Raw genomic sequence first — 23,411 nt, 5'->3', positions numbered from 1 at the left:
AAAAAATGTATTTTTTCATCATCAGGTAATTATTTACAATACTTTTTGGAATTTTTCAAAAATACCCATCTTTCGGTTCAGGCTACTTACTGCTTAAACATATTTCAAAGTATGAAAAAAAAAAAAAAAAAAAAAAAGGTTCTCATTCCAATAAAAAATATTGCCCTCCTCGCTGATGTAAAAAATAGTTTCAAAGACCCATCAAAAACGCAAATTCACCCGGGACATGTCACCAGCCGCACTTGCACGTTGCTTTACATTCGTTGTAAGCTCTCCGGGGGTCACCGAAACACGTACCACACTAGATTCGTTTCTTCTACCCGGCTCCACGTCTCTTTCGTTGAGTCCCCGCATTTGTCAGCGTAACGGGTGTATACATACGTATATATATATATGTGCTTGCGTGGGAGCAACGAAAAGCTCGCCGGTAAAACCACCAGAGGCGCAAGGAAATTCTGCCGAGAGGACACCACCCTTGGATTATTCTCACTTGTACGCATACTTCCCTACATAACATACAATATTGTAACCGCGTTGGGATTTACCACGGATGTACATATATACTCCCTTGACTCGACCCGTGTTTTGACAATATATTTTGTTCAACGCCAGTCGTCCACTTTTTTTTTTTTCTTTTTTTTTTCTTTTTTTTCAAACCTTCACTTTGGGAAGGAAGAAAATAAATGTTTTTCATCGATTTGTATGATGTAAGTATGCGATTTACTGCACTCTCGTACGCTTGTTCTACTTGGCATAATTCTTATTTTTTATCTTTACACAATAAATGTTGCGTGCAATTGGGTTTTTTTATGCGGTGGTGTGCATAATTCAGTGATAAATACTGCATGAAGCAAAAAAGAACGAGCGAACCAGTCGCGCGAGTAAGTGAAAAGTGTTCAAGAGACACCGGGAAAATTACCAAGGGGCGAGTGCGAGGCAAACGATGAAAAAAAAAAAAAAAAATCAACCGAGAAGAAAAAACAAATAAAGAGCGAAGGGGAAAATAGAGCTGGGAGCGTGAAAAAAAAGTTACGGGAGAGCGGGGGTGGCAAAAGGAACAAGACGGGGTGAACGCCTCGATGAACAAAAGATGCGTCGTACATTATACAGATATACCCAACACACGTGTACGCGCAAAGGTTCATCGAAAAACACACGATTTATTTGTCACACCTATACCTCGTTGTACAGAAATGGGGATTTTAATTTATTATTTGACGGCGAATTAATTGCACCTTCGTTGTACACACGTTTATTGGTCAACAGGTTTTATTTCACCATGTGCACAACTATCGAATTGAATGTACACAGTTTTCCGTTAAAATCTCTAGTAAATAAAACCGTACAGGCGTGTAATTTGTATTTATTTTATCCGATTGTGACCAACAGAGGGCCATTTTTGTCTCATGTCGCATATGCTTTTACACGCGTAATTTTCAACGAGAAAATGCGAGTGACGCCGGGACGCGAGGGGGAGACCAAATCTGAAATTGAGGAAACGAGCTTTCGTTAATACCTCCCGCTACGAGAGCTTTTGATAGAAACCGCGTCGAGCTTTAATATATTCGTGCTTGCGTAAATGCGATTGATCGAAGAAATGATGGGGATTATTGACACGCGACGGTTACTCGATAGAAATAATTGTATTTACACCGAGGCTGTTGCACTTGATTTGGGGGCGTATTACTCATTTTAGCCGCAAACACGACAGACGATTTATTATTGTAAGGAAAAAAAAAAAAAAAAAAAAAAAACCACGACGATTCGATTTCAATTACCATAACGCAGATAGCTCATTTCCAATCGGGACTCCAGTTGAAAAAAAAAAAAAAAAAAAAACCATCACTCGACGCCCCTTTTTTTTATCGGCGCTCAACATCGTGGTTTATTATAAAAGAGAGCCCTATATACAGCTCTCCCGTTTAATCTGTTGGCCAATACACATTGTGCCATCTACATCTACACGTAGTGGGGCATTACAGATATATCACCCGCACACCTTTGTACCAAAATCAATAAGACACGGGGAAAACACACCGTCATTAAATTGAAAAGTCGAACCGGTTTGTGTTCCCGCGTAATACATGCGGGGACACCCATTGTATAATAAATAAATGTACAACACCATTTGGGCAAACGTTGTATGAATAATCTTGAATATATACAATTATACATGTATGGAAGCTCGACCGAGTCGAACTCAAGGGGCGCGCGGGGTATAGATGCTGCAACAGGACTTGGGCGTGGGCACGAAGAAAAGGGAGAACGACATAGAGAGAGCAGTCTGGGGTGGTTGTACACGTGTGGGTGTGGGTATGTGCGCCTCTATATAGCCACCACACACGGACTACATTGATTTTGATTTTCGAAGGCGCGCGCACTTATGCTCTCTTCTCGTGCTCCTCCTCCTCCTCCTCCTTCTTTTGCATTTCATACATATGGGTATTTTTTTACAAATCTGGTATATATATGCTTATGTGTATATCGTTGTCTTTGATATATCGCCTATATATAATATGAGCGCGTACACATAAATATTTATTAAAAGTAGGGAAAGCCCTTGTTGGCGTTTTTCCGATTTTTTCGTTTCTTGGGTGCATATTTTATTCATTCGGGCAAATAAAAAAAAAAACGGTACAGCAGATCACATGGTGCGGTGTAATTTTTTTTTTTTTTTTTTTTTTTTTTTTTTTTTTTCAGATATCTGATACTTTGTAGTCCTGAAGGCAATCGATGCACATACTTGTTCGGTGATGAGATAACTTGGTGGTAGTACGCGGTGTGTGTGGATTTGTTGCTCGTTCGTAATTAATAAGTGGGGATGTAATTATATACAGAGTGGACTGTGTATCATGAAATTTGTGGCAAGGGTTACATGCACGCATCTGTTTAATTTAACTTTGCATAAGGTGCTTGTAATTTTTTCATCGATACGTCCGATTTTTGCGTAAGATAACAAGATTTGTCGCTTCGTTCGTTGCTCGAAGATTTTTGAGGAAAAAAAAAAATAATGCACTTTCGAAGGAAATAAAAGGGATGCTTTAAATCATACTCGTGGTTTTCCGGTTTCGAGGTTTATGAAGCGCTTCCCTTTGCTTTGTTCTGGTTTTCACTGCGGGTAAAGAATTTTTGTCTTAACTTGTGTGGCTTTTTTTCTGTTTGCGAGGGAATAAATTAAAAATTTTCGTGTGAATTAAATTTTTTTCGACTGATTAAAAATTATTGAACAAACACTTTCATCACAGTTCAAATGTCTGTCACTTACAGAGAGCCAACAAATTATTATTATTAAAAATAAAATACCGTGTGAAAAAACTGAACGTTAAATAAAGCTCGGTTATTTTTTTTTTCTCAAATAAAAGGAGATAAAAAAAAAAGTGTGCGCTCAACGTGTCAATAAAAGGAGAACAAACTATGAATACAGAAGTGCTATTTAGAGATACGCGCTCTTATTATACGCGGGAACAAAACGTCATTCATATTATCCTTGCACAAATAGCTGGTAGATTTTTTTTTTTTTTTTCTTCTTTTACAATGGCCTCATTTTACAACGATTTCAATAGCTGGATAGGCGGACAAGAGTGTTTGAAATCATTGAATAAAGAAAAGACTTGCATTTATACAAAATTGCCTTCACGCAAGTGGCTAAAAATTAATGCAAAAATTACAATTTTTCATGCAATACACGTAGGCTACCTTCTCTATAGCGCTCTCATACATTTTTTGTAAAATGTAACTTTGATTCTATTGAATTCGTATAGATAACTATCTTTTTGTACATTTTATATCATTTTTCAGTGTTTCTCTGTTCCAATTAAAATGTTCAAACTAAATAAAAATTTCCAACTCTGTAGCAACAAACGAAATTAAAGATGAAAATAAAAAAAGTTCTCTACACTAAATCAACAAGTATAGATACATGAGATAACAGTAGCATCAGCAATACACCAACAATAATATACCAAAGATTTAAATAATTTATTTTAATGTCAATAAACATACGCTCGAAGATTTATTCGTGTAATTCATCGGAAACAATTTTCCTTCATTCCATCTTTGCTCTCGCCCAGATTTAACTTTTACTTACGATGCCTTTGCGAGTTGTACTCAAAACGAGGCAAACGCGCCAAGTTTCGCGTGTATGCATTTACGATCTTCTCGGCGGAGAAGCGTTCAAAGACAAAGCTCGTATATACTGCACAGTGTACGAAATCGCACGCGAACAGCACAAAGTGAGGGGGAAAGCTTTTCACTCGTTCGAGTAAAAGGATATTATATTATATGCCCCGGAACTGAAATTTCGATCGCCCTTCTTCCCTACGGCGCGACTTTTTTTTTTTTTTTTTTTTTTTTTTTACGCGTAAAACCATCTCCTCTGCTCCTCTCGTTTTTCTCAGCCACGCGCGCACTTTACGCAGCTCCTATAGTGCAAGAGTTGAAATTGACTTGCGAAGCCGCGCATTTTAAATGTGCACGGGTAGGTGCTCCGAAAGAAATTGGATATTGTGCAACGTGAGAGGAAACTTTCTGTCCATATACGTATACATAAAATACATGGATTCGATTTAGAGAGTGCAGCTGCAAATTGACCAAGAGGTCCTTTATTTTCCACGTGACGTCCACTTTTTTTGTTTTCTGTTTTCTTCAAAATTCCCTGAATACGGAGAGAGAAAAAAAAAATTTTTTCCCCCGAAGCTGTGTACAAACGACTTCGTGGACCATGTGCTCCGGGTTACATTTGAATGTACATAGGTATATACACACGGAAAAACAAACGCTGTCCTGAATATTCCCGAGGACCTCGAGCAATCGCGACTACATGAATTTTCATGCCGATTTCACGCGACTTAATTGTTTCGCCCTCAAAACTGTACGTCTGGATACGGGGGAAGAAAAAATGATCGACTACCCTACGGTTGAACGTATACCTCACGTGTTATATACCTTGGAGCATACAGGGAAACAAAAAAAAAAACAAAAAAAAAAAAAATCGAGAGGGATCCTTGGATGCACGTTGTTCCATATTACTTTTCAGTTCCAGCATCGGCGTAGGAAACGAGAAAAAGCTCACTCAACGAAACTTCTTTTTAATCAGACGCGAACTTTGAGCTCCCGCCTCCTCGTAACGATCTCTCGCGATCGGTGGCTTGGGGGGGGGGGATAGCTTTAACTTTAAAAAGTAAAAACTGATACTGCCCCGTAAGAGCTGGGCGCGCTAAATTGGGGCTCGAAACTTTATGCGGAGCAAGAGGTGAAGACAAAATTAATGTATTTCGCTCCGAGCAAGGGAAGAACAATTAGTTAAAGGAAAAAAAAAAAAAAAAAAAACGCGGAACGAGTGCAAGGTAAAGAAAAGGGACAGAAGGGAGGGACGAGCTTGCAAGCACATATATGTACACGTGAGCCTCCGATGTGTTGTACATATCGTGACGTCCACATCACCTGTACACGTGTACACGCGTTTAGATTAGTAACATGGACCGATTGAACTTTCGACGAGCTTGCGGTTTTGTTACACGTGTGTGCCTATTCATACAGGATAATGTGTAGAAACTCGTCTTTCCCGAGCGGCTCTTGTTCCGCGGCGCTTTTGTGCGTTTCGCGAACTAGTTATTGGAAATGTACCATTGTCGCGGTCCAAGTTTGCGGTGTACCCGAGATAATGTAGTTTTGATTGAATTTACCTATTATATACGACTCGGTTGGAACTATCGACAAGTACTCATTAACGTGTATTGATTTTATTCGTCAAAGTACATACATCTATTGGGTAGGGTGGTTTTTATATTTTCTTTTGTGCTTTGCTCATTGTACGGATAAATTAGTTCGAGATAATGGAAAATGTTCGTTTGGAGATCCAATTTTTTTTTCTTTTTTTTTTTTTTTTTTTTTTTTTTTTTTTTTTTTTTTTGCTGCGTTAAAGTGAAAAATCTATACATACTAACTGCTATCGTATACAATTTTTGTTTTTTGGTTGCGAGGGACAGGTGTGATTGAAAAAATTGTCTCGATGTTATATTTCAAACGAGGCCGAGACTTAAATAGCAAGAGGTTGCTACATACATTCAGTATATGTATATACCTTCAAACGAAATTCCTTCAAAGGGGCAACCGAGCTTTTTGCGGGCTTTTGTAACTCGAGGGGGATGGGAGCACGTTATGTATTATGTACACGTCGCGAAGAAATTAAACCGATAGAAAGAGAAGCTGCTATGAGTTTGTTGTTCCACCTTTATAGGGACGCAGTTGTATTATGTACACCAGTTGTATGCGAAGCTTCGTGAATTTTGTTCAAGTGAACGTCGACAGAGCTGTTTGTTTGGGCTCCGATGTCAATGACTGATCAGCTTCGACTCTTTCTGGTGAATCCAATAAAAAATTTTATGAAAATTTTCAATACAAAGTATTATTTACCATGGCGTTACTACTGATGAGCCTTGAATTTTCAAAGCACGTACTATGCATACGTGACATTTGTGTAATTGCATTTTTGTTTGCACCCCATGTGTATTCAAAAAAATTTGGTGCAGCCATCGTGAGAATTTTAAAGCTGGAATAACGTAAAACTAAACAAAGAGCGTCAACATTTTAATTTAATGAGAAAATTAAAATAAGTTTTTTTTTCAGTCCATACAATCTATTGTTGATCTGAAACACAAGTTTGCATCAATCTTAACTACAAATAAATAAATTAGTAATAATTGCCTTAACAAGAAAGAAGGGTAAATAAGAATGTACGTGTTTTCTTATAATTTCGAGGTTTATTCTTTTTGCTTTATAAACACTACTGTATAAAAGTATTACGGGACAACAGAAATACGGAAATCGAAGATTAATTTCTTTTTTTATATTTTCCTCAAAATGCAATAGTACCAATCATAATTACTTACTTTAAATGATTATAAAACCCATTGTTGTAGTAAGTACTTGAACGAAAACAAAAAGGAGTCTTAGACGTGCCAATAATCATACCAAGATAAAATAAATGTACTACGTGTCATCATACAACAAATCACAATGTAGAAAATTAATTTGTCTTTCATCAAAAGTTCATTTTGTGTAACTAAAAGTCTTGTGTCATTAATATGGTTGAAACTCTTTTTAAAAAATAATCAGCCATGCGATTCTTTGTAAATTGTCGACTCTTTGCACTTCTTTCGTTTTTCAATTGAAAACTTTGCATTGCACTGCGTGTCTGTATTTTACTATTTTCTCATCTACTTATCAATAAATATTTATAATACCTACTTAGCGAGACTCCTTGACAATGAAGGCAGTGACAGCGCAGCGCAAAACGATTCCACGTTAGCTTAAGTTTATTATGCAAAGAGAAAACAACACTAAAGAGAATCACATAAAAAAACCGAAACCGAAGGTTCTCTTGATAGGGTCCCAGTAATACCGTTCCCAGTTTTGTTTCGTTGATTCCTCTTCGCTGAAATATACAAATAATGAAAAAAAAATCAAGTTGTTAAAAAAAAAAAAAAGGATATTATTTGAAATTGGACATCTTACCTCTCAGGAACTCCTGTTTGCAGCAAGTTGACTTCGGTGTGATCTTTTTTTTCTGCAATATTAAACACCACCTCACTAAAGTGACCAGATGGCCATGATTTGCTCCTCCATTTTTGTACTATTTTTGTGGGCGAGATTTCAATAAACTCCCCATAAATATTTCCACCAAAGAACTCAAACTTTCCATTTTTTTCAGCCTGTAGTTTTACCGCACCTCTCGTAAATGCTGTAGCCATCTATATTTAAAAAATTATCAATTAGTCAGCAGTTTTTGGTGACAACGAATGAATAATTTCTAAAAATGTGATTAAAATTATATGAGTCTAGAAGTCTTGGACTCACCTCAGGTGTTGTCATGACGTTGTAAAAATCTTTACCTCTGCACATAAATTTTTGCTGTTGCTTTATAGTAGTTGTTACAATCTTACATCCAATAGTTTGGTTATTATTTGTCGACTCAACCGTTTTATTTATTTGCATCTGCAATGAAACAAAATTTATGTCACTCAAAACAAGTAATCAAAGCAAATCATAACTGTCGATTACATTTATTTGATGTTTCAATAATAATTATATCACAAAATTACTTTTGCATTAAAGCCAGATGTTATGTTGGTCATATTTTTATTTGTAGAATCCTTTTTGGGCAGAATCATTCCGGTTGTAAAATCTTCTTTTAAACTCGTCACGTACTTCTTTAGTTTTTCCCTCACAGTAGCTTTTCCCTTAGTATGCAAGATGTGCTTGACTTTTTCACCCTCATCTGTACTGTCCTTTAAAGTAATTTCAACCTGCAAATAAATTTGTTTATAATTATTCAACATTGTAACAATGTTTAAATTATTTTTAATAATTCTTACATCGACTTCAGAGATATCGTTTTCTTCCGACATGTTTGGGATGTTGATTTTTCCTTCAATCGTTTCCTTTCCGTTCTGTAGTTTCCACTTTAAAATAATACTCCAGTCATAAAAAAAGATTAACTTTCCTTTTCTATTATTCGCCACTGCCTCGCCTTCACACTTTTCTACTTCTGTTATCTTACATTTGTCTAAAATTACAATGACAACTGTTAGGATTTGTAAAAAAATAAAATTTAAGACAAAACACAAAGTATATTCATACACCCATCTCCTTCAATAACGCTGTCTGTAAAAATTTCCTTTATTTTATCTTGAGACCAAGCATTTGCATTTTTCTCAGTCCTGTAACAAAAATCACTCTATCAGTTCAAGCAATGATGTACATGAAAAATTTTTCTCTACAATCAGATGTTATAATGCAATAAACAACAAGTGAAACGAAAAAAGTCTAAATAGCCAGACCGCCGTTCTCAATACGAAAAAAATTAATCCAAATCTATTTATAAATCCATTAAAACGGAAATAATTTAGAGCTGAAAATAGATATCACAAAATACCCTACCAGTGCCAATTGTTGACATTAGTAGCATCTGGCCTCTCCTCCACAATCCATCGTGGATCGCCTTCTCCCCACTTGGCCATGATCCTTTAGTCTCTGCGTAGACCTGGCGTTACAGTTCTTACACGATCTACAGAACCAGATGCTCTTACGTTCACTAAAAAAAAAAAAAAAAAGAGAAATAATAGCAAGTTGATTACCAACGTCAATTCATTGGTTTGAATTTCATGACTTATTTAAACTTTCGACGAGCAACACGTTAAAAAATAAAACATTCACGCAAGATTCACTCCAACTAACTCGTTGACAATTTAAAAGTGCTAAGTAAGTTAATTTGCTGCATAGGTAACGAGAGACACAGCACCTCTTTGCTAACCATCAACTCTCTCGACTTTTAAGCAAGACAACAAGCATGCAAGATAATTTAAATAAATAAATTACTCACACAAGTTTCTGAAGTGCTATTAAATGACCAGGTTATTCTAAGACACGTTATTCCTAATGAAGCTTGGCAGTCGACGTAACTGATGCGCACAACCTCCAAAATTCTAAATTCACTCAAACAGCTTCTTTTCACTGTTTATTAAGTCGTTTTTCAATTGAAAAGTTTGAAAAAAATATGCAAGAGCTAAGGGTAACGGATGAGTTGCAGATAACACGCGCTCGAGACGTACGATTGAATACAAAGAAAAACACAAAAGACGAAGTGTTTGTATTATATTTTTTCTTATGCCTTCCGAAAAGAGCAGAAAGCTGAGCAGACGGAATATGTTGTGCGGTTTATTGACGTATATGGAGTTGATTTATCTATTAAATTTTTACGATATATTTTAAACAGTTGGCTTAAAGCTTTTACAAGGTATAAACTAACGATGAGTTTTCGAAAGGAAAGACGTGGTTGCGGTGACGATACTGGCGATAGGTATTCGCTCCGGATCCCTTGTAACTTGTAACGTTGGCACGTGTATGATTATACATATATAGTCCCTAGGAGAGTAACTTTCTGGAAAAGTGTTGGGAAAGTTCTAGAAAAGTTTACTGCCTTACCTCCGAGTAAATTGCCTGAATGACCGTTTATCGGTAATACAGTGACGCTTTTTAAAAAATTTCAAATAAGTTTTGGTACTTGTAAATTTTTTAGTATAAAATTTGCAATATTATTATTTGTGGTATTGGTATCTCGTAGTCACAGCATTGAAAAAAAAGTAATAATAATTATAATTAGAGCTGAGTTTTATCTACATAAGTACACCGTGATATGGTGAAAGGTATACGTATTTTAATCCACAACTTTATTTATCAATCAAAATTAAACTTATATTTTTATTTTACTTTTTTTGTACAATTACAATACGTATATCACATTATGAAAAAAAAAAAAAAAAACCCCGTCTTATATAATATTCAACAAATTTTTAAACAAAACCGATGGTTTGATGTTCGTTTCAATTTCTTTCGGCTTTAGGCGAGTGCGATGATCGCCCGGTGGCTTAACGAGCTCTGATTTTTCACAAGGATACGGTTTTGTGTGAAAATACGGATGCCGCAGTGCCTACAAAAACAAAAACAATTATTTTCACCAAAGAAAATCAATGTTTGAACAAATGGTACTTTCGCACCTCTGTTGCAGTCAAACGCTTAGCCGAATCGTACATCAGTATCGATCTTATCAATTCCATAGCTTCCTGCTGAGCATCTGGTATGATGCGTTCCCACACGACTCCCTTGTGGTAGGGGAACGTTATTTTGTTGTAATCAGGCAGGGAACTCAGTTCTGGCCACGACTCCGCTGTTGGAGAACCGAGATGACTCAAGACTATGGCCAACTGTTCTATGTCGCTTTCACCCTGAACATAATCAACTTTTTTTATTTATTTATTTATTTTTTTTTTTTTTTAATCAAATCTCATTAAATTTGAAATTGAATGAATGTACCAACAGGAAAAAGCGGTGAATTGTTGAGCATTTCGCCAAAAATGCAACCCACAGCCCACATGTCGATCGCGGCGTTGTAAAATCTTGCGCCGTACAGTAATTCTGGGGCCCTGTACCATCTCGTGGCTACCTGGTGCGAGTACGGGCGGCTTATGTCTTCCCACATCAATCGGGCCAATCCAAAATCGGCGATCGTCAACACGCCGTCCTCGCGAATGAGCAAATTCGCGGGTTTTAGATCCTACAAGCGATAACAACATGACGACTTTGACAATTAATTTGTGTCATCCAAAAAATGAGAATCAAATAAATTAAACACGGCACATAAAAAACGTATTGTACTCTGTGCATGATGCTATTCGAGTGCATGTAGGCGACGCCCTCCAAAAGCATTCTCATGTAGGTTTTTATTTGCGAGTCCTTCAGCGGCCTGTCGCTGTCTTTCAGCAGCTCCCAGAGTCCCGAGGGCATGTACTCGAACACCATGACAAAGTCCAGACCGGCAGGAAACGCGTCCAGCAGCTCGACTATCTAAACAAAAGGTAAAAAAAAAATTGACAGTCGTATGAAGACATTCAGAGTTTTTTTTTTGTAATTGACACTTTTTTACTCATACAATGATTGCAGGCATAATGGTTTGCTTGGCTTCACGTTTCACATGAGCGCGGGAGGTATAATGTTAAGTCTTGAGTTACATTTTACGATGTATTCAAACGGGTAAAAAGAGTTTTTGTCAGAATCGAATGGCTGCTTACGTAGGGATGTTTCAGCCTCTGCAGAGTCTTGACCTCTCGAACAACGGAAATCGATATCCCATCCTCGATCCTCTTGAGCATGATCCTTTTCAGGGCCACTGGCCGTGGTATCGGGCTCGCGTTGTCGTAAGCCTTGAGCACCAGACCGTGGGCTCCTTCGCCAATTTTACCTGCTACGCTGTACCTCTGCATCTTACCCGATGACTCGGTGAAGAGCGAAGATGATGACACGAGTTCGTCATCGAACATGATTGCCGGATTTGGAGCTTTTGTACGGTATTAAGGTGTATATTTTTTTAAAAAAAGACTGCAAGTTAATGTTGGGTTCTTCAAAGGCTCGTTGCTATAGTTACCCAGGAGGTTCCACTCTTATGCTTATATGCAAATGTCGTATAAAAGTAAACGTGGGGATGTTTCGTGTTTCAAGGGCCAGAGTAAATGATACATTGTATGGACGATTGAAGATTTAATCATTCGAAATAGGTGTTGGCCGTTTTTTCTTGGCATGTGTATGAGGGACGAAACAAACAAAAATAGTCATGTGTACGTAAAAACTTGTCAAAATGATGTTTCAACTTTATTCATGTATTTTTTTTTACACAATATTGATATACGTCAATCAAATAACATTTTGCTATTTTCTAAAATAATTATTACTTAGTGTTTTTTGATTTATTTATTTATTTATTATTATTTTTTTTTTTTTCAATATCAAAAGAAAGGAAAATCTGAAAATGTCACGTATGTATACGTACCTTTGTATATTATATATTATTCATATAACTTAAATGGATAACATAAATTTTAATAGACAACAAACAAGTAAGTATTTTTTCTTCAAGTTTTAATGTACTTCAAATTGAAAAAATGTTTTCAAAACTTACATACTTTGCTAAACTCCTATAATCAATGCACAATTTTGCACAATAAAGAAAGAACAATTAATTTAATCCGTAAATATATATATATAATATGTGTATAATTATGTGTATAAATTTGCAGATAAGCTTGGCGTGTGCATTAAGTAAACGATAATAAGCCCGATCCAGTTGTTTATTGTGTTTTTATAGGCTGATTGTAGCTGTTGTATTTTTTTTTTTTTTTTTTTTTTTCGTTTATTCATTTGTTACGTTATAACAGTACGACTACGATCGAGCACGAGCCTAGCGAGCATCATTGAACGTCTTTATTAATTTCAAAATTCTGCGTTTAATAACTTTTATCATCAAATCATTGAACGTAAGCCACGTAGCGGCGATGAACTTTTTTTTCGCTTATCCAAATCCACCAGAGCTTTGTCTAAGGATCATTATTTGATAACCATTTACTTTAATCATTTTCCTTATTTGTTGCAAGTCGAGATCTCAATTGGGCAACGCAAAATTATAGCGCACGCGAGCGAAGACTATGTATTGAACACGAAAAAATTCCATACTGAAAGAATATTTATTATATGCACAAATTTTGTCTTCACTAGCAAATCGTAGCAAACATTCTTCCAGAAAAACAAAGAATGTTGTTGTTCCTTTTTTTTCTCATTGTCCCTTCTTTTTTTTTACACAATACATGGTTGTCATAAACATTTAGGCTACAAAATTAAAGTTTACTTCATGGAATTTTCTATTACTTGTTTTAATTAATCGTCTACTCTATGATTAATACAATCTTATTATTGTTAACGCTACGGTTTTCCCTAACTCATCCGCTCTCTTTTGCATCTATTTGATAATCACAGCTAAGCAGTAATTCGTATTACTTTGTAAACAAAGTTGAATGGAATTCATGGTGCTCACTGATCGATCGAAACTAGTGTTTTGATGCTTAGTATTTTCTTTTTTTTGTTTAAAAAACTAGAATGAATGAAAGTTGTTGAATAAATTGATAATCCATCAATTTTCAACGCTGTAATACTTGTATATTTTTCGGTAACAAGAACTCCACCCTTTCATTCATTACTGTTCTTTGTTAATTTATCGAAAATTTAGATCCGGAAAACTCGATATACTCTTCAGTCTACTCAACACACGCACGGACTCGCTAACTTTATCACCTCTTTCACTCCAAAATTTGTCCTTGTAATAATCATAATTATTATTTCAATCACGATCAGCACATTAGACGAGCAGCTCAGGGTTTTATTTTAGTTTTTAAGCTGCGCTAATAAAAAAATAAAAGAAATTGGAGAAATTAAGTCTTGCAGGGCGGTATATGCTATATTCATAACATGCGATCAAAAAGGACTGTATACAAAATTATCATCTTTGCTTCTTGTTCGTTTACGTTTATGGTAAGTATAATAAAAAGCCACTTGACTTTAAATGAATAATTTATCAGTTACACAAAAAATTTACAGATTCTCCAGTACATACATACTAGTTATACATTGCCTCCTAAAAAAATAAAGAAAAGTATACATAACGTATGAAAAAAACAGAGGAGAAAAATAGATAGAGCACAAAGAATAATCAATTACTCGCGTCATATGCACGAGTCTTTTTTTTTTTCTTTTTTCAATTTTCGAAAGCAAGTTTCCTGTAAGTAAATAAAAAAAAGGTCCCTTTCCCTCTCGTAATAATAATAATAATAATTATCACCATTATTATTTCTCTTATACTCATAAGTTCATTCAGTTTGTTTTTTTGCTGGTTTGTTGGTCGGAACGAATGAAATGTTTGAAAAAGCTCACTCGTATCCAAAGGATCGAGGGATGGGAACGATGCGGCCTCGATGGTTGGTTGGTCTTAAATGTTTCAGCAGCATCCGGTCTTGGAACCCGAGACTCCCGAGGTATCAACGACATTGCCTTCGATCTTAATCTTGTTGATGGGCTCGCTGCCACCCGATGGTGGTCCCACTCGGCTTTTGATTTCTGCAGCCATAGTCATAAAAGCCTGTTCGACATTTGTCGCGTTTTTAGCCGACGTCTCGAGGAACGGAATGCCTAGCTGTTCAGCGTATTTCTGTCAAAAAGTTCATCAATTAAATATGTAAGTCCTTGCATTTTCGATCATCATTGTAATGAAGTTATCGAACGAATACATAATTCATAAAAATTATTATTATCAGCACAAAAGCACAAAAAAAGACACGAAAAATATTGAATAATTTTTTTTTTTTTTTTTTTTTTTTTCGGATTTTTCAATGACTCATTTTTAACTTAAAATGTTATTTTGTCAAGCTGAGTGATAAAAATATCTGATGATTAGTTGCTTCAGTTATCATTTGAAAACAAAGGTTCAAATGACACAAGCCATCATGTTAGACAAAAATGCAGCATAGAAGAGCTAAAAAAAAGAGCTTACATTGGCTGTCTGGTAATCGACGACTTTTTTAGTTTGCAGATCAGATTTGTTGCCAACCAAGAGTTTGTTGACGTTATCACAGGCATAGCGGTCGATTTCCTCGAGCCACTGCTTGACATTGTTAAAGGACTCCTGATCCGTGCAATCGTAAACGACGATGATACCGTGCGCGCCACGATAGTACGAACTCGTGATAGTCCTGAATCGCTCTTGGCCGGCGGTGTCCCAAATCTGGAGTTTTATCGTTTTGCCGTCCAAGTCGATAGTCCGGATTTTGAAGTCAACGCCGATGGTGCTGATGTAGCTTTCCGTATAGGTGTCGTCGGCGAACCGTAACAACAGACATGATTTGCCAACACCAGAGTCGCCAATCAACAGCAGTTTGAACAAGTAATCACTGCAAAGCAAAACAAAGTAGATAATCGTTTATAATTGTACATACTGTACAAATACACACTCGACGGTACTTTGGCAGTGGGCTATTTATAAAACACGTCAAATGTCATTCGCAGGCTCTCTCTCTCTCTCTTTTACAAGTGGCTTGATTATTGCTACAAGCATTAAAGAGCATCATAAAAAGCTCATCTGCTACTCTGATGATTTGACAGATTCGTGAACCTCTAAGTAACTATATTTATTAGACAGAACAAAAAGATAATGCCTCACATTGTGTACTTTGTTAGTTTTCAGGAGCAACAATGATTTGTTAAATTTCTTCGGACACCTTTCAATTCCCTGAACTTGGGTAGTTAACGCTCAGGGTACTTGCTGTTTAAATAAAAGAACGAGTGCAAGGACCACAAAGCATGCGCATATACACTAGACACATAATAATATACGAAAAAAACTGTGGGTCACTCAGCTGCTTACGCATAAGTGTTGTTGTGGAGGGGACAAGATGTAGGCGTGTGTGGGTACTGTGGACTGAGGATACAAGAAAAGGATAGCAAGAAGCAATATACTGCTCATACATTTTATAGACTCATTCTTAAATCTGAAAGCCTTTATTCCTCATCGAGAGCATTAGGATAGCTCTCTATCAGAAAAGAGAAAGATCGGTCAGGAGTTATATAGAAACTGATGCATGCGATATTTTGTTGGGATGATGGAGAAAATTTTGGAGCAGCAGTTGTCAATCTTGCTTAAGAAATCAAATACAACGAGTATAGGTATATTGTCACGTGAATCGACGGCTAACAGTAGATAAGGGGATGGAGAGGAAAAAAGCGAAAATTATCAAAAGAACGATGCATTTTTTAAAATGCATAACATTGACTATAGATATACGCATATAATATGGGTATTAAAGCAAATATACATTTTCTTGTATCCCGATGATGCATCATCGCTCACCGATGCTGCTGTTACTCTGCTGCAATGCATAACGTATGTGTGGTGTATAGAGATACATATGTATAAGTGTATGCACTGTATGCAAGGCCAAAACGAAAAAAAAAAAACGATTGCCTCCTCCCATATACCTACTCCCCCAAGCAGGTTAGCCATCTCCCATAATAAACAAACAAACAATATGGCCCTTTCAAACGGTACGGAGCATCATATGTGTGATGAATACCCTATAGTATTCCGCTGTTTACAGGTTGTCTCTTGTCCTGCCTAATGACGAGCGAAACGGAGCCAGCAGCACCAGAAGATAAAGGGAAAGAGGGACGGGTAGAATAGACACAAAAAAACAACCTAATATGATGACGGGATGCACGTAACGTTAATTAGGTGTAGGTATTAATGTACTCACTATTCCGGATTCATCGTGGACATGCTACGCGCAAGCTGACGATGAGGGATTGCTTATCGTTCTCGTTGACGTTACGGTTGTACACCTCAATACGTTGCCGTCGTCGTCGTCCTCTTTGTGTGGTGTATATATACCTAACTCTCGTACTTTAAGTTACTCTTGTCTCTTGGTTATAATTGCGTGGCCCCTTTGGTTGTTCTCTTTCTCTCTGGCTACTAGGTGTGTGCGTATACTTATATATCGATGTCGTGGCAGCAGTCACCAGTCAGTGTCAGTACAGTAATAAAGTAGTAGCAACAACTAGCAAGCTGCAGGCGCTCTCTCTCAACCTCAACTCCTTTTGCTTCGTTCGCTTGGGAGTTGGGAGCTAACACTGGGAAAATGTATATAGGTATACTTACATCAGCCTATAGGAGGATGGAACAGCGGATGATGCACCACAAATACACACACACGACGTTATTATTTATTTTAACGGTGTGACGGTATTGTGACGGAATCCAGACCATTGGACTGCGTGCTTTTGACTTTCTTCTCCTTTCGTCCTTTGACGTCGTCCTCTCGTCTCGAAAAGTAATTTGTTTCTTCCTAATCTAACACTAAGTAACACTCAACACGAACGCAAAAACAATTTAAGGACACTCGTATTGTGTACTACAAATTTAATCATGATTTCTCTAAGTTAAGTACTTACACAATGGGCCTCTCTAACTATGCGTAAGAACTTTAAATTAGAATGTGGGACTTGTAAAAATAAAAAATTAATTTTTTCAGTGTACGACGTAACAACATACATGAGCAAGTGTGTTTTAAGAAAAATAATTGTCTCAAACTTTCCAATAAACAGCTAGTGTATGGGTTAATTGTCATTTTTAATTGGTATACTTAACAAGGTCAATGTCATTCAAATTGAGCGCGTAAATGTATGCACCTAACCCTAACTACAGTGTGACACTTTTTTGCGCGATTCATCAGGCAAGCGATTTTCTAGATTCTCTTTTCTACTTTTTTACTTTACTTACCTTGTTTTCTGACAGTTCTCTTTTTTTTACACCATTAAAAATGCACTCTTGCGTGCGTGCACTGTGCACCTTTTTCAATGTGGCAAAGAGCGGGCTCCCCGCTTTTTAATACGGAAAATAATACTTTTTTCAGTGTATATATAGGTGCAGAAATGTACAGCGCTTTACTGCTCTGTGCACTTGAGCTGTGAAGGACACGCGAAACAATTAAAACGGAAATAGAAATCGGCTGCACACCTTTTCTATTTTCCAGTGATGCACAATTATTATAGGTACTAACAACACGCACACAAACGAAAAAGATTTAAGGAGGACGAGAAAGGACGAATTTTAACAGATGACCCGTCTCGGCGATCGTCGGACTCGTGAGTAAATAATACTCGAACTTGCAACAATCGTTATGACTCTTATGTTGTTGTTAGCAGGAATAAATGTTGACTTAACCTTAAAAAAGTATTATCAATAATTTTTTGTTTTATCGCTTTTTGCCCACAGGTTATAAGTATTTGGCACACAAAGGGAACGTCGAAGCTTTGTCCGTGAATATTTGGCCAGACTTTTTTTTTTACTGTTGTGACTGACAAAGTATCAAGGACGTCGGTGGTCGTTTGAGAGAAAATAGGACTGCTAACCACTTTACAAGAAAAGACACATTCCATAAGGCAAGATTATCGTTGTGGAACTCTAAATTTTTTTTATAACTTATCTGCCGAGTCTTTTGTAAAAAGTATTTGTTTTTCTAACTAAGGAATAAGTGAAATAGAAGTAATTCTAAAAGGAAGCATTTTTTATGTGAGTTTTGAAAAAAGTTTATGAGATTACAAACAAGACTCAAATGGATACCAGTAGCGAGTATGATAGTCAACAGGCATTAATTGAGCATCCAAGGACTATTATACACTTGGATGTAGACTGTTTTTATGCTCAAGTTGAAATTGTCAGGCATCCAAAGTATAAGGGCAAACCACTGGGTGTACAACAGAAAAATATAGTAGTCACCAGTAATTATGAGGCAAGAGCATTTGGTGTTAAAAAGTGTATGCCAGTGGATAGTGCTAGGTGTTTGTGTCCAAGTTTAATTCTGGTCCGTGGTGAGGACTTGACTCCATACAGAAAAGTATCTGCTCAAATTATAGATCTGTTGCATCAGTTTAGTCCAATGGTTGAAAAGTTAGGTCTAGATGAAAACTTTATTGATGTTACTTCAGTGATTGATGAGTATGCAAAGCGGATTGGTGACAATTCAAAAAATTCACAGCATGATGAAAATACCACAAGGAATGATGATGATGATGATGGGTCATTGCTATTTCAGGAAATAAAATCCTACCAGCCAGTTGGCAATATTTTTGAAAATCCGGAAGAAGAGTGTCCCTGTGGATGTCATTATCGTATATCTGTGGCAAGTAGAATCGCTATGGACATGAGAGCAAATATATACAACGAGCTTGGACTTACATGTAGTGCTGGAATATCACACAATAAGTTATTGGCAAAACTGGGTGGTGCTTTACACAAACCTAATCAACAGACAATTGTTTATCCATGCTCTGCCGCAGCATTGATGACATCATTGGGTTCTGTTTCGAAAATTCCAGGTGTTGGACGTAGAACAGCTGAATCTTTGACTGCTAACAATATTCTAACTGTTGATGACATCCGTAGGACACCTCTGGAAAGATTGCAAGTGAAAATTGGCAAAGAACTGGCACGGAAAATTAAAGATTGTTCTGAAGGTAAAAATATTGTCTATAAATTAAAGTAATTGTGTCTGAAACATACATGAAAGAGACTTGGAACATTAATTCAATATTAAAATATAACATTGTTATTTTGTTTTTCAAGGTATCGATGACTCTCCAGTTAAACCTTCGGGCAAGCCCAATTCAATCGGTTTAGAAGATGGATTCAAAAAAGTTTCATTAGTTGACGAAGTGGAATCTCGTCTTAGTGCCTTGCTGAGAAGACTGACTGACTTGGCAGCTGAGGATGGCAGAATTCCGGTCTGTGTGAAATTAACTGTGAGAAAAGAAGATAGTTTAGGTAAGCCAGGTTCGTCAAAACGAGAAAGTCGGCAATGTGCACTTCCGCAGCATCTTGTACCGTCAAGCAAAGGCGCAAGAGGAGTACAAAATTACGATCACACGAAAATTTTGGCACTTATAATGAAGTTGTTTCATAGAGTTGTTGATGTTACAAAAACTTTTCATTTAACACTGTTAGGCCTGGCATTTTCAAAGTTTCAAGAAGAAAAGTCGTCGGGAAAGAGTATCATGTCGTTTTTACAAAAACAAGTAGCTGTACAGTCAGTTATGGACATAAGTTCTGAGGAAGGTTTGGCGGACATTAATTTAGGTTCTCCAATGAGCATAAGTCAGCAGGATAGGAGCGATTGCGAAGTGGAAACCGACGACGAGTTAAGAGAAAACAAAGACTTCGGTATTAAAGTACAATTTCAGTCTAATTCTTATTGTCGCGTACGCTCTCTGGACAGGGCGACTCCAAGTCCGATCGATGTTCGATGTAGCGGTGAAGACGACGAGGACATTCTTAGCGAGATCGAGCCATCGCCAAAGAAAACAAAACTCGAAGTTTGGTTGAGCGGAAGAAAAGATTCCCCGAGCAATGAAATGGCTGATTTAAGACTTAATACTCCCTCATCTTCCCCGATTTCTAAAAGCCTACTGCAAGGTGGACCAACGAATTTCAAATCCTCCATACCTATTGATCTTGATAAACCAGTGAGTCATTCCTGGCCTGCAAATTCAAGCAACAAAAAGACAAACGATAGGTTTAAGTACTTTATAGCACATAAGTGATGAAATATGACAACGACTACATGATTTCTTATGAAGCTAATTGAATTCATTTTTCTATTTTTTTGTAAGTATACGAGCTAAGACGTGGCCGAAAATAGTGTATGAAAGTCATATATTTTTTACATGCTTCCTGCAGGGCAGGATGAATGAATAAATGTAGCAGTACATGGATACACTGCAAATATTACTTTCTACAAATTGTTATGATACAAATCGTACCTAGTTTACTTGTAAAATAAACTCTGCATTATCTCAAAGTAGTAAGAGTTACGTGATTAAGAGAAATATCAATATTTTTTACGACCCGTGTTACATACATATATTTATTTCACTAAAAAAAAATGTTACGATTGAATTGTTTTTGTTTTTTTTTTTTTTTTTTTTTTTTATTTGTAAATGATACTTAATTATAAGACTTCTAAAAAAAAATTTTTTTGTTTTTTAGATAAATGTTTAATATAACTTATTTTTGTCATTATTATCTTGAAACAATTTTTATAAGTGATTGTCAATAACTGAAATCATCTATTTATGAATCTTAGTGACATTTGTGAATTTTCAAATATTAGTTTCATTATTTTACTGCATACTTAGTTCATTTTTGTAATAATTGTCAATAAGTGAGTTGCAGAGTTTCAGTTATTAGTGCAAAAATTTAACAACCCATAAAGGAATGGAAAACAATCAAGACTAAAGTAAAAACAACTATTTGTACAAACGAAAATAAAAAAATAAAAATCTAGTTTTCTATAACAATGCATTTTTTTCAAGTGGTTATATGTACTAGTCGCTTGCATCAAAATTTTTTAACAATAAGATTTATATTTACATATTAAAATACATAATTTTAATTAACAGTTCGAAAAGATGATTAGTAGCTTCTTACCCATTTCTAAAAAATTAAAGAGCAACGAAAAAAGCTCACAATGGTACTTCTATTGTTATATTAAAATGACATCGACATTGCTGCAATCCGAGCTTGCTCAGCTTTTTTTGCAATATGCATGCAATACGTATTTTTTTTTTTTTTTTTAATACGAAGAATGTTTCTAGCTCGTTTATGTCTGAAATTTACGAGATAAAGTTATTCTCTACGGATTAACAATATATTTGGTCAATTTTTGTTTGATATATATTATCAATAGAATATTAGAAATTTAGAAGAAGGCAAGAAGCTCACTATAGCGAAAGTTCTGTACTGTAACGGAAATTGATAAATTGATGCCTCCAGACATCTTTATAAGTCATATAACATTTTTATAAGTCATATAAGATAAGTAGAATATTTATGATTTTGGAGGTCGGTTATCGGGTAAAAGATAGATTGTAAACTTGCCGCAAACAGCACAAAAAATTTTAACTTTCTATTCTCTATCCATAAGATTAGTTGCGGCTGGTTTATAATTAATCACTAGCTCTACTGTAAATTGTAATAATTATTTGGATCAGCGCCATCTAGCGTTGCGGATTTCTGAACTAAAAAGTGGCCCTAAACTTTTGAACCAGAGCTTTAGCGCAAAGAGCCATTTAATTAATTATAAACCAGCCGCAACTCATTTTGTAGCTATAAAATGAAAAAATAACGATACATGTGTTTATGGCGGCAAGTTATCAATCTATTTTCTACCAAAAAATCGACCTCCTATGTATTTCTATTTTTTAAGATAAATTTTTGAGTAAAAGATAGATTGTTAACTTGCCGCCATAAACACATGTATCGTTATTTTTTTATTTTATAGCTTCGTCATGAGTTGCGGCTGGTTTATAATAAATTAAATAACTCTAGGGCTAAACTGCCTAAAGCTCTCCTTCAGAATTTAAGAAGCAATTTTTGGCCAAAAAAATCACGACCGCTAGATGGCGCTGATCCAAAATAATCATTGCTGCTTACAGTAAAACGTGACTTTACTAAAGTCACTTTATTAGTTATAAACCAGCAGCAACAAACTTGCCGCAAGTTGCACAAACGATGTTCACTTTTTATTTTGTATTTACAATATCAGTTGCGGCTGGTTTATAATTGATTATATGGCTCTATTGTAAGTTGTAATAATTATTTGGATCAGCGCCATCTAGCGGTCGTGATTTTTTTGGCCAAAAATTGCTTCTTAAATTCTGAAGGAGAGCTTTAGGCAGTTTAGCCCTAGAGTTATTTAATTTATTATAAACCAGCCGCAACTTATTTGATAGATATAAAATGAAAAATGAACGTTGTTTGCAATGTTGGCGGCAAGTTTACAAATTATCTTCTACCTGAATATCGACCTCCTATATATTTATACTTTTGGGTAAAAGATAAACTGTAAACTTGCCGCAAACAGCACAAACATCGTTAAATATTTATTTTGTATTTATTTAATATGTTGCGGCTGGTTTATAAATAATTAAATGGCTCTAGGGCTGAACTGCCTAAAGCTCTCCTTCAGAATTTCAGAAGCAATTTTTGGCCAAAAAAATCTTGACCGCTAGATGGCGCTGATCCAAATAATTATTACAACTTACAGTAGAGCCATATAATCAATTATAAACCAGCCGCAACTAATATTGTAAATACAAAATAAAAAGTGGACATTGTTAATGCTGTTTGCGGCAAGTTTACAATTTTTCTTTTATTTAAAAAATGACCTAAATATTTACACTTTTGTAAGTCAATGTTCGGGTAAAAGATAGTTTGTGCACTTGCCGCAAACAGCACAAAAAATATTAAATTTTCATCATTCATTTTTAAAATCAGTTGCGGCTGGTTTCTAATTAATTAAATGGCTCTACTATAAGTAGATGCACACTAGTGCATTTCGGAATCAGCGCTGGGTGCCCACCGCCGCGGCGGTGGAAAGAGAAGCGGAGGAAGGCTAAAGAGCCTACTCTTTTACCGACGGTTGCGC

General features: G+C 36.0%; 4 protein-coding genes across 4 annotated transcripts; 1 reads left to right on the top strand and 3 right to left on the bottom strand.

Moving 5' to 3' along the window:
* Window positions 1-6,741: 6,741 nt before the first annotated feature.
* On the bottom strand, window positions 6,742-9,900 carry LOC106640688 (activator of 90 kDa heat shock protein ATPase homolog 1). The gene is made up of 8 exons (XM_014354798.2): window positions 9,383-9,900; window positions 8,941-9,094; window positions 8,641-8,720; window positions 8,376-8,566; window positions 8,103-8,306; window positions 7,858-7,995; window positions 7,516-7,751; window positions 6,742-7,435 (listed from the first exon to the last, which is right to left on the bottom strand). The coding sequence occupies exons 2-8, from the start codon at window positions 9,018-9,020 to the stop codon at window positions 7,351-7,353; spliced, it is 1,014 nt and encodes a 337-aa protein (XP_014210284.2). The 5' UTR covers window positions 9,021-9,094; window positions 9,383-9,900; the 3' UTR covers window positions 6,742-7,350.
* A 430-nt stretch (window positions 9,901-10,330) lies between these two features.
* On the bottom strand, window positions 10,331-11,819 carry LOC106640705 (cyclin-dependent kinase 20). Its single transcript, XM_014354816.2, has 5 exons — window positions 11,628-11,819; window positions 11,215-11,403; window positions 10,877-11,113; window positions 10,557-10,784; window positions 10,331-10,489 (listed from the first exon to the last, which is right to left on the bottom strand). Exons 1-5 carry the CDS (start codon window positions 11,817-11,819, stop codon window positions 10,331-10,333), a joined length of 1,005 nt encoding a protein of 334 aa, XP_014210302.1.
* Window positions 11,820-12,711: 892 nt separating this feature from the next.
* Window positions 12,712-17,096, bottom strand: Rab1 (RAS oncogene family member Rab1). The gene is made up of 3 exons (XM_014354763.3): window positions 16,686-17,096; window positions 14,930-15,326; window positions 12,712-14,587 (listed from the first exon to the last, which is right to left on the bottom strand). The coding sequence occupies exons 1-3, from the start codon at window positions 16,706-16,708 to the stop codon at window positions 14,378-14,380; spliced, it is 630 nt and encodes a 209-aa protein (XP_014210249.1). The 5' UTR covers window positions 16,709-17,096; the 3' UTR covers window positions 12,712-14,377.
* Window positions 17,097-17,712: 616 nt separating this feature from the next.
* On the top strand, window positions 17,713-20,902 carry PolI (DNA polymerase iota). The gene is made up of 3 exons (XM_014354801.2): window positions 17,713-18,072; window positions 18,203-19,443; window positions 19,553-20,902. Exons 2-3 carry the CDS (start codon window positions 18,543-18,545, stop codon window positions 20,524-20,526), a joined length of 1,875 nt encoding a protein of 624 aa, XP_014210287.2. The 5' UTR covers window positions 17,713-18,072; window positions 18,203-18,542; the 3' UTR covers window positions 20,527-20,902.
* The last annotated feature ends 2,509 nt before the right edge of the window (window positions 20,903-23,411 follow it).

Source organism: Copidosoma floridanum, unplaced genomic scaffold, assembly GCF_036245765.1.
Source record: "Copidosoma floridanum isolate Cflo_tuat_1 unplaced genomic scaffold, Cflo_Japanese_pri ptg000013l, whole genome shotgun sequence".
Lineage (NCBI taxonomy): Eukaryota > Metazoa > Arthropoda > Insecta > Hymenoptera > Encyrtidae > Copidosoma > Copidosoma floridanum.
Note: the sequence above shows the minus strand (reverse complement) of the source record. Positions and strands in the feature narration are given on the sequence as shown.